At 39.3% G+C, this 17,103-nt stretch overlaps 1 protein-coding gene across 3 annotated transcripts in view; it reads right to left on the bottom strand.

Annotated features, from left to right (window-relative positions):
- The window catches only part of Prex2 (phosphatidylinositol-3,4,5-trisphosphate-dependent Rac exchange factor 2), a 310,411-nt gene that overhangs the window by 8,587 nt on the left and 284,721 nt on the right, over positions 1-17,103 (bottom strand). For all 3 annotated transcript variants that reach the window (XM_006495441.4, NM_029525.1, NM_001033636.4), the window contains 2 exons: positions 9,938-10,040; positions 5,777-5,844 (listed from right to left, as the gene is read on the bottom strand). In XM_006495441.4, coding sequence (XP_006495504.1) covers positions 5,777-5,844; positions 9,938-10,040 — 171 coding nt within the window. The remainder of the gene's footprint in view (positions 1-5,776; positions 5,845-9,937; positions 10,041-17,103) is intronic.

Genomic DNA, 17,103 nt, shown 5'->3' with positions numbered 1-17,103 from the left:
AGTTGAATAGAACTTAAAAGCATTGCTAGTCACTTTAGCAAAATATAAATTTCCTCTGTCTGAGACACAAAATACTATACTAATTCTAAACCAGTGGAGAGAAATGAGGATGATTTAATGCCAAATTGTAAATATGGTTAATAAAATGAATTTCATTTGTCTGGAAGTCAAAAGTTACTGTCTTTAGAGGTTTGAAAAATGTACTTCATGCCTGAAAGGTGGCTTATGCCCTATAGGTCATCTCCTCAGAGGAGAAGAATCCTGAAAGACTTGTTTGGTCCTTCCTGAAGAAGAGAACACATTAAATTGAACTGATGTAGTTTGAAGATTCTTTTGCAGCTAAAGTACAACATGCTGCTTCAAACTGCCTCCTGGGACTGGGGAAACAGAACAATCAGAAAGTCCTTTTCTCTCTCAATTTCTATCCTATTTCTGTGGCAGTTCTCCAGCTGAGTGACAAGACACGGAGGCCCAAGAGCACACAGGACAGAAACAGGGGGGTGGGTGAAGAACGCCTACCTCTCACATTCTATTAACTTATTCTGCATGCTTGTGCCCAATGTGACCAATGCTAGCAGAGAGATGAATTTTTGAAATGTCTGCCTTGCAAATTGGAGCAAAGGCTACTCCCTGTGGTCACCAAATGCAATAATAGCTCTGGCTATTGCAGATCTCAGAAGCTTCTGTTTCTTGAGGCTTCTTGGAAGTGACTTGGGGTTAGCTGAGTTCAGGCACACTTCTAATGGAAATTTGACAGCTCTGGGAGTTTAGCACCAGCTAATGAATTTTGGAAGTGAAATAGGTAAGGAGTTGGACTCTAACCGTGCAAAATGGATTCTGCTTTTGGTAACTAAATTATTGGTGTGTGTTTTTTTTTTTGGGGGGGGAGGTGGATTTCTAGCCTAGGATGTGGAGCTATTATCCCATACATGTGCACTAAAGGCCCTGCATAAGCATATGCTGTCCTGGCTCCTCTTTCTCTTCTTCCTTGTTGGGTTGATATTTCTGCATCTAGCAGAGTTTTCAAACATCACTGTCTATAACACACTCTTTACACTCGTACATTTGCTAATCAAGGCTACAGAACTAATGCTTTCCCCATGGTTAAAATATACTGTTTCTTAAGGCAATCTTCCCATCTGACAGATTGGTATTTCATATAGGAAAATGCCAAGGGCCATGTAGGAGGAATGGCAAACAGCTTTAGAACTCATGGTATGTGACCTAATGGCTAGCATGGCCATGATGGGTGTGTTTTGGACAGACATGGCCTGGATGACTACATGTCCTAAGGACTTCATGCTGCTATGGAGTTCTGCTCAGCATGCTGCCCTCATATCCCTCTTAATCTAAGAATTGTATGAAAACTCTAATAGGGCTTGTAGCCCTTCACTGGAAAGTACCTCTGGCACTCATAATAATGTGCTTTCAGGCATTCCTGCTGGGGCAGATTTATGATTCAATCACCACCCTAGGAAAGAATTTAGAGATGTAGACTGTCAGCAATGATTCCCAACGTTAGAAAGCATTTGGACAAATGAAATTATTAGTGAAGCTAGATTAAGGTCTTTTTGCTACTAGTTCTGATGTAGAACATCTTAGGGAATAATTTAAAGTTCAGAAAGGTACATTATTAGTTAAGCTAGGGATTTTTTAAGGTCAAGGAACAAGAAAAATGGCAGCACTGGCTGACATGACTCTCACTGAGGCTGGACTGGTAATGACAGATTTCTTATACCCACTTTTTGCCCTGAGCTTCCAGATACGCTTTTTTGAAAACTGCTGATGAGTAGATGTGCATTCTGAGGATTTAAAGTAGATATGACTGATTGTTACTTATATAAAAGTTTATAACTCTGATTCTTTTAAAATTTTTATAAAATTGCTTCTTAAGATAACTAAAACAATGAATCCTCTCTTTGTAACAACATATCACTGTCTGCCAGTAAGAGAAACTAGCTGAGAGAATTACCTTGCTTGCTTACATTTTGTTAATCTATATCAAGTTTCTCAGTTACAATATACATGGGTTCTTGGAGGATAATTTGTTCTCTTTATCTGTATTACCTGATGTTTTTCCTAGTAAAGGTATTTGGTAACATATTATTTTATCATAGTCATTCACTAGAAGAAAAGTAGAATGCAGTCACATTGTAATTCTGCACTGCTTGAAAGATTTTGCTGGGACTTATAAGCTCTGGAAGAAAAAATAAAATGCATGTTGGAGCTTGTTCCACCTAACAAATGTGTGTATGTATGTATATGTGTATATGTTTATATGTGTGTATATATATATATGTGTGTGTGTGTGTGTGTGTGTGTGTGTGTGTTGTGTGTGTGTGTGTGTGTGTATGTGTGTGTGAAATACATGGAGCCTGTTTGTTGGAACTATATTCCATCTATTCTATATGTGAACATGTATATATCTACCTGTCTGTCTGTTTGTAAGTATATATATATATATGAATAATTTCATATATTGGAGCCTGCTTTTGCATCATTCATTCAGTGTGTGTGTGTGTGTGTGTGTGTGTGTGTGTGTGTGTGTGTGTGAATTTTCTCTTTTCTGTTGGCCCCTAAAGAGATAGAATAATTCAGAGTTTCTCTCTGGCTATGGGGAGTACCCACCCCAGTGAATAAAATTTTGTTCTGTCAGAGAAAAGTCTGCTGAGTAATTTCTCTAACCACTAGCTGTTGGTTGCTATCAGGACAGACTCCCATTAGTCCCTCTTAGTGCTGAGCCCTGTCAGCTATCAGCACTGACCCCAACTGCCAATGTTACACCTGGCTGCCTGACTCAATTTACCCTGTGGTGACAAAGCTAGTCTTTGACAGGTAAGCACACACACACACACTCACGAATGCACATACACAAGCATACATGCATGCATGAACACAAGCAACCACACATTACCACAAAAGGTCATGTGGAGAACCAGAGCTGGAACTCAGAACATTTTTCCTTTCTTTCTGTTACAACCACTGATGTTTGCTATCTCTAAATTATGTAAAGGGAGTGAAACTCTCATACCGCAGTTGTTTCAATTGATATAACAAAGATAAGGCCAATGTGTCTCACATGGTAATCTGACATCATTAATTCTGTAAGAAAAGGCAGAACTAGGTAGGATTGACTCCAACCATGCATCATTTCCATAGTGCCCTGCATGCATGACTTTGTCTGCCTTTTTATTCTGCTGGGCTGAAAACTCCTTAAACACATAGATTTTGTTTTTAAATCTGTCTTGAATCTTATTGCCAAAGGCCATTCCTAACATCTATCAGATGAACTGCTAATGTACAGTAACAGAGATGTTCCAGAAACCCACCCACCAGGAGTAGGCTTTCCCTAACAGCTACCGACAATCAACCAATGTAAAATTATTAAACTTCAGTGCTTGGTGATTCCATGAATCATTCTGCCCATTCTTCCTATGTGATCACCATGGCCACTTCTGCCTCCATCCCCAGACCCACTCTTTAGCATCCTAAACCACACTCACCTGTTTGTCACAAAGACTAGGGAATCTTTTCATCCTGCTTATACCAAAAGGTTTGCCCCTCCCAGACACACAACAGAAAGTCAATATCAGTGGATGTTGGCTGAGTCAACACCAATAATAATAAGTAAACTAAGAGTATGTTAGGAACACTATGATAGAGTTAGGTTGGGAGGTTTGAACCAAATAAACTTGTAGGTAGACGCAGCTCCCTGAAGCTCCAAGAATGAACCTTCCAGAAATATTTTGCCAGCTCTGCCAATGGGTCGTTTAGTTCTGAGTCCCAAATGTGCCTTCCAGCTTGAGGGAAGTGCAGGTTCCTGTCAGGAGGGATCCTATGCCCCAGGAGCCTCTATATTCCCTGTATCTCCACAAACTGCCGCTCTCCCCATCTTCTTCCATCTCCTCTCTTTTCCTCTTCTCTTTTCCCTCCCCTTCTCTTCCTCCTTTATTCCCTCCCTCCCTCCCTCCCTCCCTCCCTCCCTCCCTCCCTCCCTCCCTCCATCCCTCCCTCTTCCTTCCTTCCTCTCCCTTCTTTCCTGTCTCTTGTTTCTGGGATTCAAATCCTGGCCCTTGTGCTTTCTGGGAAAAGGTGCTAGCACTCTATTACTGAGATATGTGCCCAGTTGCACATTGCTCCTTCAGGGCCACAGTCACTTCTGTACTGAGCTTCTCTATTCTTCCTGGGGCTACAGTAAAACACATGGTATTTACTCAGTAAATATCTACAGAATGAGTGAAATAGTAAATAAAAATTTGAAATGATTTTTATTTCTCTCTTGTTATTCCCTTGTACAACGTATCAATTTTATAGCTGGTTCATTTTATTATGTTTCATCTCAAGTGTTTTAAAGATAATCCAATAGAAAACGCTTGAGTTCATCAACGGTTTGTTGTCCTATGCTCGGCTGGAGTATTGGTTTATTGATCAGCTGCTGAAGTTTTATCCCAGCACTGTTATTCAGTAGTGCTGAACACTTTGAGCTGAAAACACCTCGCAAAGCTATTACCTTGTTTTCTTATTGGAATTTGAACACTTCAGTGGGTCTATTATACAAATATCCCATGTCTGCTCATGGTGCTAGAGAAAATGGTTTTTGTTTTTGTTTTTTTGTTTTTTTTTTTTGTTTGTTTTTTTTGTGAAATGAGTCCTTAACAATAGAAAGCCTCAAGACAAACCAGCTAAGAATGACATTAACAAGGCTTGAGTTAGAAGTCAGCACTGTAAATGAATGCAGCCACTACATGGTAGTCTCATCCATTTCCACTGGGGAAACATGGTTCCTCTTTTGAAAGCACTCAAACCTCCCAAGTAGGTTATCAGCCTGAGGTATAACTTCATAAATGGCTGTAGTCACCTTCCTCTTTCTGCTCACCATGTTATAAACAGAAACAAAGACCATCTTGTCTGAGACAGCATTTGAGAGGCCTAGTTTTTGTTAAAATGCAAACATGTAATCATGATCAAATTCCTAAGTAATTATTTAATCCTGCCCCACTTCAAGATACATGACAGCTTACCCTAATCATAGAAATCAAATAGATTTCTATGTTCATTCACTTTAAAGGTAGTTTAGAGTCCTTTCTTATAATTGGTGAACTGTGAATATTTCATATAACAACAAAAGCTCTATGATTAATCATCCATCCATCCATCCATCCATCCATCCATCCATCCATCTATCCATCCATCCATTCATTCATTTATTCATTCATTCACATGGTCTTAAAATGAATTTAAATATTTGAAGGCTACTATGTAGTCACTGGTAAAATGAGTGTATATTCTCTGTCCCCTGAGAACTCATATTTGGTTAGAACCCTCAATACATGGCAACATAATAGAAAAGGTCATTATCATGTGACACCCAGGATACCAGGAAGTCTGACAAGAGCTACTCAACCAAGACTCAACGAAGAAGATTACATGCAAGCTGGGGTTTCAGAGTTAAGTAGGAGTTTTCCATAATAGTAGAGGGAAGAACATAACAGTCTCAGAGGAGCAGTGGAAAGTGTAGCTGAGCACTTGACACACATTACTTACATTTTTGAGTTGACTATTTTGTAAACTCTGTTTTCTTTAATTCACTTTCAAAATAATATAATGTCTCTTTCTTTCTGAGACCATTCATTGGCCTCTCATCAGACTTCACCATTGAGGTTTTCCAAATTGAGCTTACAATTAGTGTCAGATTGATACTGTATATGAACTAGAGCAGAACCCTGGCCACCAAGTCACCAAGCCCTCAGATGAGGGGAAGATGCAGTACACTTACCTTGGAGCTGACTGAGGAGTCCGGTCTCTAACGCCCAAGTTTTTAGCTGTGTTCTGAACTCTTGCACCCTGAAAGTCAGGGAAATCAATAATGTACTAAGGATTAATTCAAATAAATCTGAGTTTAGAGGCATTATTTCAACAGTGTTTAATATCAAGGATCATATAAGAAATACAAAAAAAAAACATTATATGAAAGTTTTTTTTTTTAAATTGGTGCTGTTATGAGTTAAAATATACTGTTCCAAGTACTATTTATCCTATAGTCTTAGCTCATTCAAGAGTTTAACAGCTTCCCATTCATTCTCACATCTTACAGCCTTATTTTCAGAAGCAATTAATAACTTAAAACATTAAAAAATAGCACATGATTATGTTATAAACACATGCTAGGCCCGAACACTTTCACAGAACATGAGTCCACCCTGCATCTCTTCAGATGAACAAGTAGTTTAAATGTAATAGCATTTTGTAGGAAAACATCTTCTAAATAGTTCTACCGCAGTTTCTAGATAAGTCACATCAATGTAGATTTATGAAATGTAAGAGATTTGTCTCAAAGTTGGTGATATAAAGACAATCCTTTTTCAGCAATAAAAGGGGCCCTGTGACCAGTCAATTTCAGGACTGAACTTACAACCACTGTTTAGTTCCTAATGGATTCCCAACTAAGCCAAATATGACTGCTTGCTGCTGAGGACAGAGAAAGGAGAGTAGCTAAAACAAAACTAAACTCTGAAAGGCTCCAAATACCTATGCACTCAGTACTGCCCTAAATAAAGTTGAGAGAGAGGCAGAAAAGCCCCCAAGGATAGATTCTCTCAAAGTAAAACTAAGAAATGAAAACAAATATGAAAAAACAGACCAGCAAAAAAAAAAAAAAAGTTACATTACAGAAGGGCAATTATTTGACCTTTTTCTTCTGAAGACATTGAAAAATATTTGCAAGACCAAAATAGATTTCTACACACTTCACTACCCTTCTTAAGAGTTTCCTGAACCATGGTTGATCAAAACCAGTAGTCAGCACAAGCAAACGGCTATTGATTATGGCACATCATCCTTAGGTCCCGCCACTTCCTCCAGGAACTCTCTTTATCTGGACTAGGATCCTCTGATGCAGAATGTCATGTTGCACTTTGAGAACATGCTTTATAATTACGAGGAGGAAACGGTTCTTTAAAAAAAAAACAACAAGAAAATCAAAGGAGTGGCACTGACATCTCTGTCATACTAGGAGATATATGCTGTCCTTGTATCTTAGCACTTGTGACATTATTTGGTATATTTTCCAATGGCCACCTCCTGTAATGTCACCACAACTTCTTCTTTGTTTGTAGAGTTTATAAAGAAGGTTGGACTATGAGGCTGTGAATACTGAATCTCCCTCCAAGCTCCTGCTGACCTCTTCAGCCCGCAATGGTGACATATTAATATTCTGATGGAATGGCATTTATTAGAAAGGCAAAGAGGAAATGTTCTTACTGTGTTTTACCAAAGAACAAATAAAATTTATAACTCATACCATGGAAAAGTTTTTAAGTTTACCATGCAAAGGTCAGTCTCTCCTTTAAGGTTTCTCTTCACCACCCAGTTAGCTGGATGTGTCAAAATGTGATTTGATTGGGAACAGTCATTATAAAAAGCTGAGAGGGTCATATGATATACTTCCTGTTCATTTATATTCCTGCAGTGAGTTTAAATAACCCCTGCATGAAGAGTGCATACACAGTCTATCCTTAAAAACAATAAGTAATTATATATATATATATATATATGTATGTATATATATACAAATATGTGTGTGTATGCCATCAAAAGCTCATTCTGCCAAAATTAAAAGTTTTTAATTTACTCATATTATTACTGTACAACTTCAATGCACAACAAATAAAGTATAATTGCTTGATATATAATAATTCAAATTCAGTAATGTGATTTGGGTATGGTGGCACGTGACTATATTCTAGCATTTGGGAAGTAGAGGCAGTAAGACCGTTGACACGTTTGAGGCTAGCCACGGATTCAGAATTAAGACTTTGCCTCAAAACCCTAATAAACAACATCCACAACAAAATCCAACAATGAAATAATTCTAATACTTCAAATCCTAAAGAAGATAAAAAATGTTTAACCACTGTGTCTCCGAGGGTCATGTTTAAATTGGCAAAGCTTTCCCCTTGAAAAAGGGTGAGAACTTGTTGGAGGCCTGGGCACCAGCCACTTGTTTCACTGACTGCCACTGCTGAATGCCAAAAGGAAGATAGATGCTCACAGGAGTCCAGTAGGCTGATGTAGTGGTCATCAACCTGCCAGTCTCATGCCCAAGAAGAGGAACCCCATCTTTGCAATCTTTCACAGGGAAGAGATAATGAGGTCTTCCCCTCTCTCTGCCCTGTACGATACACAGCTTGGAACTGAGGAACCAGCCACCAAAGGGAAAAAAGTACCTAGTCTCAACCTAGTTAGAAAGAAAACAGAAATAAAGAAAAAAGAAAGAGAGAAAGAGCGAGAAGCGAGAGAGAGAAAGAACGAAAGAAAGAGTAATAAAAAAGGTTCAGTTTGGAATATGCTTAGCTTTCCAGTCTTTCTGATTTATTTTACATACCAACTATCAATACTACATATGTATACTATGCTTGCAATGAACTTTGTAGCAGTGAAGGTGGGGAATAGATAATATCAACTTCACTTTTTCTCTATTGTCTCTATTTACATTTTTGTTCTAATAATCAAAGACATTAGAGGATTGCCATTGCACAGATCCACAGGTAGGAATGCATATGGAATAAACTCAAAATAAACTCCTTGGTGGAATGTTCTGAGGAGTCTCACTTTAGCTCCTTTTCCTTGTAGTTGGTAATTTTAAAGGAACATTTCTGAGCTTCTTCTGCACTATCTCTAAGAGTAACAAGAAAAGCAAGCAAGACTTCAGCCCTTAGCACTTGTTTCTAACCTAAATCCCATCTCTGATGTGAGAAACTGCAAGCTTACCTGGGTTTGTTTATTGAAGTTGAATCTGTACATTTACTTCCCTGAGTCCCTCCTATACCATATGGCAGGTTGCGTCTGTGTTTTGTCACTTGCCTGCTAGACAATAGTATGTCATATGCTTCAGGTGGGTCTAAATATCTAATCGATCCCTGTTCAACCTTCTAAGTTCCTCACAGTAAACTTCTACCCTTGATTCCTAAGGCAGAACATTCACTGGGTCTGCAATGTGCATTGTGGAAGCTAGCCAGGCATTGTCTTCTTCAGTCTATTTGTTCATTGGCTTGCTTGACAGTCCATAGTGAAATCCTGGGGACAAGATCCATGGGGGTTGAAATTGCTTTTATTTGTTTGAGTAAAGTTTTGATAAATAAAGTGGTCATGACTACAAAAGCATATCTAATGAAGACACTGTCACTGAAAAACTTAAGACAAGTCAGCTTGGCTGCATCAGGCCAAAAAAGGTGACAGAAAAACATCAAATTGATGACTTTCGTTTGTCTTATCACTGCTTAAATGTCTTTTGTACTAGCTTGATTCTATTTTCTAATCAGAACTATGGAAGCTGGTGTATTTTAAAAATAATTTAGACAATTTATAACCAAGTTATCTTGGTTCTTCAAATGCTACTAGGTTACAGTTTAAGAAATCCATTCTGCTTAAAAGAAAATACAAAGTGAGTACAGTCTCTGCTGGTGGAAAGTCAGTTGAAAGGCTCATATTCAGCCTCAAATGGGAATTCCTAGGTGAGAACTTTCTTATCAGGATGAAGCACACATTCTATCATCCATGGAAGACACTGAGAGACCCTCAATTCCTCTTCTTCCTTGCCTCCCCCACCCCAATCTTCTTCCCAGGCTTATTAAATTGTCTAAAGTTTCGGGAAGTACCACACATCCTTTATTTTGTTACTGCTAGGAGCCCCAGTCCACTCTTGTTTTGTGAGACTATCCCCCCAACCCCCACCTTTTATTCTAGGTCACAGCGCAGATACCTTTTTCCTATGAGTTCAGGGCCCTAGGACGAGGGGTCTGTACTATTTTCTCCTTGGGTGTGCTTCCCAGTCATGGCTTAACTAATGTCATGTGCCTAGATAGGTGCCACGCCTGATAAGTGACCAAAGCCAAAGTAGAAAACTTGTCCCCCAAAGACTGGAAAGAAAGCGACTCACCTGCTTTCTCATCACATCCATGGCCTGCATAATGTACCGAGGAGGGAGCCCATGGCTTCTTGCTAAAGTGATGGTTTGCTCTAGTGTCACACTCAGGGTGCACCTGTGGGCCAAGGTAATGGAAGTCACAGTCAGACTCATTGATCCATTTCTAGAGAAATCTGAACTACCAGTGTTATCAGAAACCACCCAATGATGATTTCTCTACATGGAATTTCTGTTTTCAAAAAAGGCCACAGGGCCTATTTGTGATAGCTAGAAGCTGGAAACAGCCCAGAAGAATGCATATAGAAAATGTTCATTTACACAATAGAATACTATTCAGCTATTAAGAATGAGGACATCATGGGTTTTGCAGGCAAAAGAATGGAACAAGAAAATATCCTGAGTGAGGTAACTCAGATCAAAAAGGACATGCATGGTATGTACTCATTAATTAGTGATATTACCCCCCGCCCCCAAAACTACAGAATACCCAGGATACAATCCACAGAACTCAAGGTTAACAAGCCGAAGGGCACAAGTGAGGATGCTTCAATCACACTTGGGAGGGAGATGAAAGCAATTATGTGTGTGTGTGTGTGTGTGTGTGTGTGTGTGTGTGTGTGTGTGTCATGGGGGAGGTGGAGTGGGAGGGAGGGATCTGAGTGGAAGAGGAGACAGGGAGGAGAAAAGAAGAACACAATCAGGTATGGGGGAGGGGGACAGGAGAGAAGTCCTGAGGGCCAGCAGAAAGAATGGAAACAGGCAACCTCAGGAAATAGGAGGTAGGTGAGATCTCTCAGACACTGAGCCACCATCCAGGCAGCATACACCAGCTGATAGGAGGGGCCCTGACACATATATAGTAGAGGACTGGCCTCAGTGAGAGAAGAGCATTTAACCCTCTAGAATGTACTAAAGACCAGGGAGGTGAGAGATGCTCAGGACTCAAAGGGAAGGACCTTAGATGAAATGCCCTACAGTAAGGAGAAGGAACTTGTAGAGCTCACCTCCAGCAGAAAGACAGGGCATCAAGTGGATGGATGGGATTGCCATTCTACAGTCAAAACTCTGACCCAGAACTGTCCCTGTCTAAAAGAACTGCAGGGACAAAAATGGAGAAGAGACTGAGAGAAAAGAGATCCAGTGACCAGCCCAATTTGGGATCCAGCTCAAGGGATGGCTCCAAGGCCTGGCACTATTACTGATGCTATGATGTGCTTAAAAACAGGAGCCTAGCATGGCTGCCCTCAGCAAGGCCCAACAAGCAGCTGAAAGAGTCAGATGCAGATACTTATACCCAACCAATGGAAAGAAGCTGGGGACCCCTGTGGTTGAATTAGAGAAAGGCTGGAAGAAGCTGAGGAGGAGGGCAACACCGTAGGAAGACCAGCAGTCTCAACTAACCTGGACCCCCAAGATCTCTCAGACACTGAGCCACCATCCAGGCAGCATACACCAGCTGATAGGAGGGGCCCTGACACATATATAGTAGAGGACTGGCCTCAGTGAGAGAAGAAGCATTTAACCCTGGAGAGACTTGAGGCCCCAGGGAGTGGGAAGGTCTGGTGGGATAGGGGTGGGGACATCCTCTTGGATATGGGTGGGGGATGAAGAACTGTCAGAGGGAGGACCCAGAGGGGGATAACAACTGGACTATAAAAAAGATTAATAATAATGATGATAATAATAATAGTTTGATAAGAATTAACAGTAAAAAAAAATAGGCCACGGGGCCACATGATCGGGGATATATGATAGAGAATTTAAAATTAAAATTAGCTTGACATTGTGAACTATGTATAAAAGACATCTTTTCCATAGAAAATTGAATAATCATATTTATAATAAAAATTTTTATTTCCACTTCCCAATAAGCAACTGGAGAAGTGACCTCCTCAGAATCATTACTGAGAATTCCTCTGAATTCTTCACACGCTAATGGTTCCAAGTTACATACTTAACGTCTAGTTGGGCATGATGTTCACAAGGATTTAGCATCTGACTTGATTCAAATTGTTCTACACATTGTTTCACATGTAACTGTAGGCCACCGAAGGTCAAGCACTGTATCTAATGGTTCATGTAAAAAGAAAATCAATTTCATTTAATTGCCTGCCTCCTCAACAGCTATAACCTTTTGGTTCTCAGCAAGGTGTCCGTCCTCTACTCCAATTTAAAATCTGTTGACCCTAACGGTTTAATCAATAATGCTCATTAAACCCGCTGAAAGAAGCTAAAGAAAGAAAACTCTTGACTTCATTTTCTATTCCTGAGTCATGTCTGTACTTTCCTGATAAAGCATGGCTCCCTCTTCACTGGAAACACAGACACAAGGAGAGTTTTTTTGTCAACAACTTTCCTAATCATTTTACACTGACTTATTTTTCATTGCACAAGTTGTAAATAGCATCACAACAAAATTGCCTGCAAGAGACTTGAAAAGATTTTAGTTCAGCTGGGCTATCAATGTAGCCACTGAACAGGGGGCATCAAGTGTTACCTCTTTTGTCTGCCTCTTCCTCCCTAACTCAGCCTCCACCCACCCCACCCAACCCCTGCCATCACCTTATTTAATACTGGCTGAATTAATACTTCTCACTATGTAGCCCAAGATGATCCAGAACACACAGCATACAAGTGCTGGGATCATGGACATGAGAAACCACATCTGGCTAAGGGGCTCCTGTGTTCATAACAACAACAACAAAATGCTCTATGTATTTTAGTGAAGTTCCAGGATTGACTAAAAAATTTAGAAAAGCAACTTTGGTTTTTGTTTGTTTTGCTTTGTTTTTTGAAAGAAACAATCATACAAACAGTGGATATACTGTCTGTTTCCAATTCGGGCTTCCAGGTACCTCAGTGCTAGTATTTCTATGTACAAAATCCAGAATTGCAGCTTCCTAGGGGAAGCTGAGTACTGTGCTCCAGCTCTGTGGAAGGCAGGCTATTATTTGCCTCATAACTCTATATTGTCTCTCAACTCTTTCATTTGAATGTCTGATGGTAAAATCCAGCATTTGAGCCCTTGTATCTAAAAGACTCCAACTCCTGAAAGAGGCATGTGGATTTCCCCTCGTGAATAAAGACATCTAAACCCACTGCTGGGATTTACAGGACACCATTGGTTTTACAGGTGCTTTGACTACCAAAGGGGCTAAGCTTAAAAATCTCAGGCAAGAATAAGAAAGTCCATTTGGGAAGCCAGGAGCTAAGTAAACCCTACTCACTAGGGAACTTCTTGCTTGACTATAATATCTTCCTTCTAGAAAAATTTGTACTTTCAATCACAGACAAAATTTAAAACTACCCATTTTTACAGTATCTTGGAAAAATCTGGGCCTTCAATTTTGTAGCTCCTTCTAGTTGCTATAAGAACAACAAAGTTAAGTAGGTTTATTTTTTTCCATTGCTGACATGAAGTCATTTAACATTTAAATTACATAATATAAATGTACAATTTTAAAACAAATTATCAGTGTCATAGAGGAGTTTGTGACTCCTTCATAAATGGCAGAGAAGGGCAGTGCAGAGAGCCCCAGGATGACCTGACAATAAGATGTTCCAGGTTTGGATCCTGCCTTATACTTGTGAGGACGTGTACTTGGTGAAGTAATAATTACCAGAGGAACTGCTAGTTCACCATAGAAACAAAAACAAGAAAACAGACCTGTGCTTATGATTAATATATTTCCGGGTATCCTATATTAAAAATAGAACCAACCCATTTCTATTTTACCCACACCTAAAATGATAAATTATTTCTAATGGGTCCAATTTACTTTGAAGGATAGTTTAATTTAGGAGTCTTTGTGTGAGGTAGGTATGTGTGTGTGTGTGTGTATGCATTCATATGGAAGTTTAATGTGTTGATACTTAAGAGCCTTTCACTTTGTGTATTTTGTGTTTTGTTTTGTTTTGAAATAGATCCTCTCCCGGAGACCTGAAGTTCCTTTAGTGTGCTGACTGGATAGCAGTCCTGAGAGACCCACTAGTTTCTACTTTACAGCACTGGGTCTACAAGTGCACAGCACATCAGCCACAGTTCTACGTGGGTTTTGGGGTTGAACTCTAGTCTTTGTATTCACACAGCAAGAACTTTACCAACTGAGCATCTTTTCAGCACCTAACACAGAAGAGTGACTTCACTACTCTGGGTTATTTTGTGTGTCCATTTTGCACCAAGTACCACTAGTTGCCTTAGAGTCAATCTGTTTCCATGTTGAAAAGCTTCAGTTTCTAAATTACTTGCTTGAAATGATTCTTTTGCCATTCTCAGAAGGGACCTGACAGTATACAGACACTATCACATGCTTCTTTTTTCAATTGTACAAAGTAAAATAGAACTGTAAAAGGTTCCAACTTCTAATTTCTTCACTCCACGTCTTCTTCAGTCATAAAGTATCGTCCTAGGTAGCATTTTTAATGGCTGCTTAGTATTTCTGGAACTGAGCTAGAGAGGGCTGAGTTAGGATGCATTCAGGACAGCTTGACTGGAATTATTTAGATGATTCATAGTTGCTTCTACATGGAGTTATGATTTTCCATTATTCTGGTATAGCAATGGCTTCCAGAGCATTCTTTCCTGCTTGGCCACTGCACAAAACCTTCCTTTGTCAAAAAGCAGGTGCAGGAAAGATACCCCCATATCCCATTCCTCTTGATTGGAAGTATGTGTGGTCAGAGGGAGCAAGCTGGAAATACACAAAACCTGAAGCTATCTATCTGTGTAATAACATTAAAAAAAAACAGGACTTAGTCTATGTGCTATAGAATAAGAATTTAAATTAACAAACAAAAAGTGTACAAGCCATTAGCAGTAATACACTTTTGCTACTGAAATGCTTTTCTGAGCTCTCAGGAACTCAAATTAGATCAGTCATGCTAGAAGCTAGAACAAATTTTCTATTCTCTTCATAGAAAAATATGACAAAATTATCATAATTTGCTAGGCAATCAAAGGCAGTGCCATAAAAATTATGGGACAAAGGGATAAAACTGGGTCACATAATAATCATATTCCAACTTTTGTATGAGTTGTACATATTAGCATTTAAACCTTGTGACTTGTTCTGATACTTGGTAAATATTAACTTTCATTTCTTTTTTTTTCTCTTCTCATTTTTATTATTTTTCTTAAAGAAGGCACTTACCTTCCTACCCTATCATACTTACCTCCGCAGAGACCACAGTTTTCTCCCTTTCACTGTTACAAGCACAAGGTGCTAAGATGAAACTCTGGGCCCTTCTTTAACAGAAGCTCACCGATGATGAAAAACTTAGAGCCTCAAAATTGCTTACATGTAAAATGCTTTATTTCATCCCTGTATTAACTCCTATCTACTATATACTATGGTCAGAATTTTATACTTTCAATCTTCCATGAAGCAGCTTTTGGCACATGTTATCCTTCTATTTTAAATGTTTCATGACTCCCTTATAGTAAATTTGACTCAAAAAGCAAAACAAAACAAACAAAACAAAACAAAACAAAACAAACTCAAAACCATGGGGTCTTCTGCATATTTGGACATTTTCAATAATCACAGACAATAGCATCAGTTTAATTCTAATTATATCTTCAAACCTTCCAAGGTCTATTGACTCATTTATTATCTATTCAGATTGAAGTACAACAGTCTCTCAGGGACAGGTGTGTTAAATTGAACACTTGGGGGTATGCTGCACATCCTTAGGGTTACAGTGGAGTCAGAATAAGGCTGATGTGGGACCTAGTGTGGCTGTTGGGTACTGTACTGGATTCCTTTGCTCTCAGTGGACACAGGGACAGAAGTACTGGTGTTTTGGTCAGTAATTAATAATTTTGTACTGTCTCTCAGAGCCAGTATTAAAATAGCCACACACACACACACACACACACCCGTGCATGTGTGTGTGTGTGTGTGTCTGTGATTCAAGTCCTGGCTATAACTCAATACAACAAATTTAGCACATGGAAGGCCAGACTTATGATAAACAACATTTGGAGCCACAGAAAGTCATGAAGTAGTATCATGTGTATATTCATCTAAAAATACTTTAATCGGATATAGAAAATATAACTCTTACAAGGGGTTCTCAGTATTTATTTTCACACATTTGAAATATCATAAGTGACATTGATCACTAGTTTAAAACCTTTTTCTGTGTCACAATACATATGAAGAACTCAAAAGTATGCCTAAAATATCCACTACCATCCCTGAGTTATGGGTGTATATTGATGACTCAAATATAACCTGAGCAATGTTTTTGTTTGTTTGTTTTTTAAATATTTGAGCTCTGATGCTGTCCTCAGGCTTGGGGACAAAGAAAAGAAAATTCTCCAAGGGCACAGCATCCTGCAGAATTTGAGGACACCTGGGAAAATATGAAATATATCTTATGTAGCTTTTGATGTATATTTAGAACTTTACAGATCTAGATCTTAGAAAATGGTTATTTCCCACATTCAGTGGGAACCTTGGTTATTTCTCCTTAAATTAAAAGCCGATTCTCTTTGTTCAAGTGACTACTGGGAAAGCATTCTTAGGGAGCTAATTGTCTTTGCTTCTTGGTGCTGTGCTTCTTGGTGCTGCTTTCATAGGTTGTAGTTATCTGGTTATTCGAATTGTAGGAAAGTACCCAATACCTATTTTAGCCCCCTGAATAATGATGGGAGGCAATGTATAAGAACATGAGCCATTCTGGTGACTCATCACATGTTCTCTTAATCGGTGTGAGACACCACTGATCACCTGGTTCCACATACTCCTGAGCATCGTCTGTTCTGACCCATTCATTTAACAATATTTGAGTTAAAGAGACAGTTCTACCTGTATAGAAATGTGTGTAAGTGCTTATTCTCAGTTTTCTCCTTTTTCTTGGACTATTTTGGTGGCTCTGTGGGAATGTGTGACCATAGAAAATGTAAGAGGACTGCTGAAAGACCTTGCTAGAATAGTTCGCTGAGGGTCATCCACTAGAAGGTTGTGAGGAATTCTCCCTTCCTGGAATGACCCAACAAAACAAGCTTTACAAGAAAGCCCCAAGCACAAGGCAGGTGCAGATAATGACCACTTACATTTCAGTTCCCATTTCTGGTGACTAAGACCTCACCTCACCTGGGGCTATCAATGCAGCTCAGGGGCTAGCCTCTTCAGAAGGGAGCGGCTAATTACCATTTCTAAAGGGGGGAATGA

This window comes from Mus musculus, chromosome 1, assembly GCF_000001635.26.
Source record: "Mus musculus strain C57BL/6J chromosome 1, GRCm38.p6 C57BL/6J".
Taxonomy (NCBI): domain Eukaryota; kingdom Metazoa; phylum Chordata; class Mammalia; order Rodentia; family Muridae; genus Mus; species Mus musculus.
The sequence above is the reverse complement of the archived record's forward strand: the minus strand, read 5'-3'. Positions and strand labels throughout refer to the sequence as shown.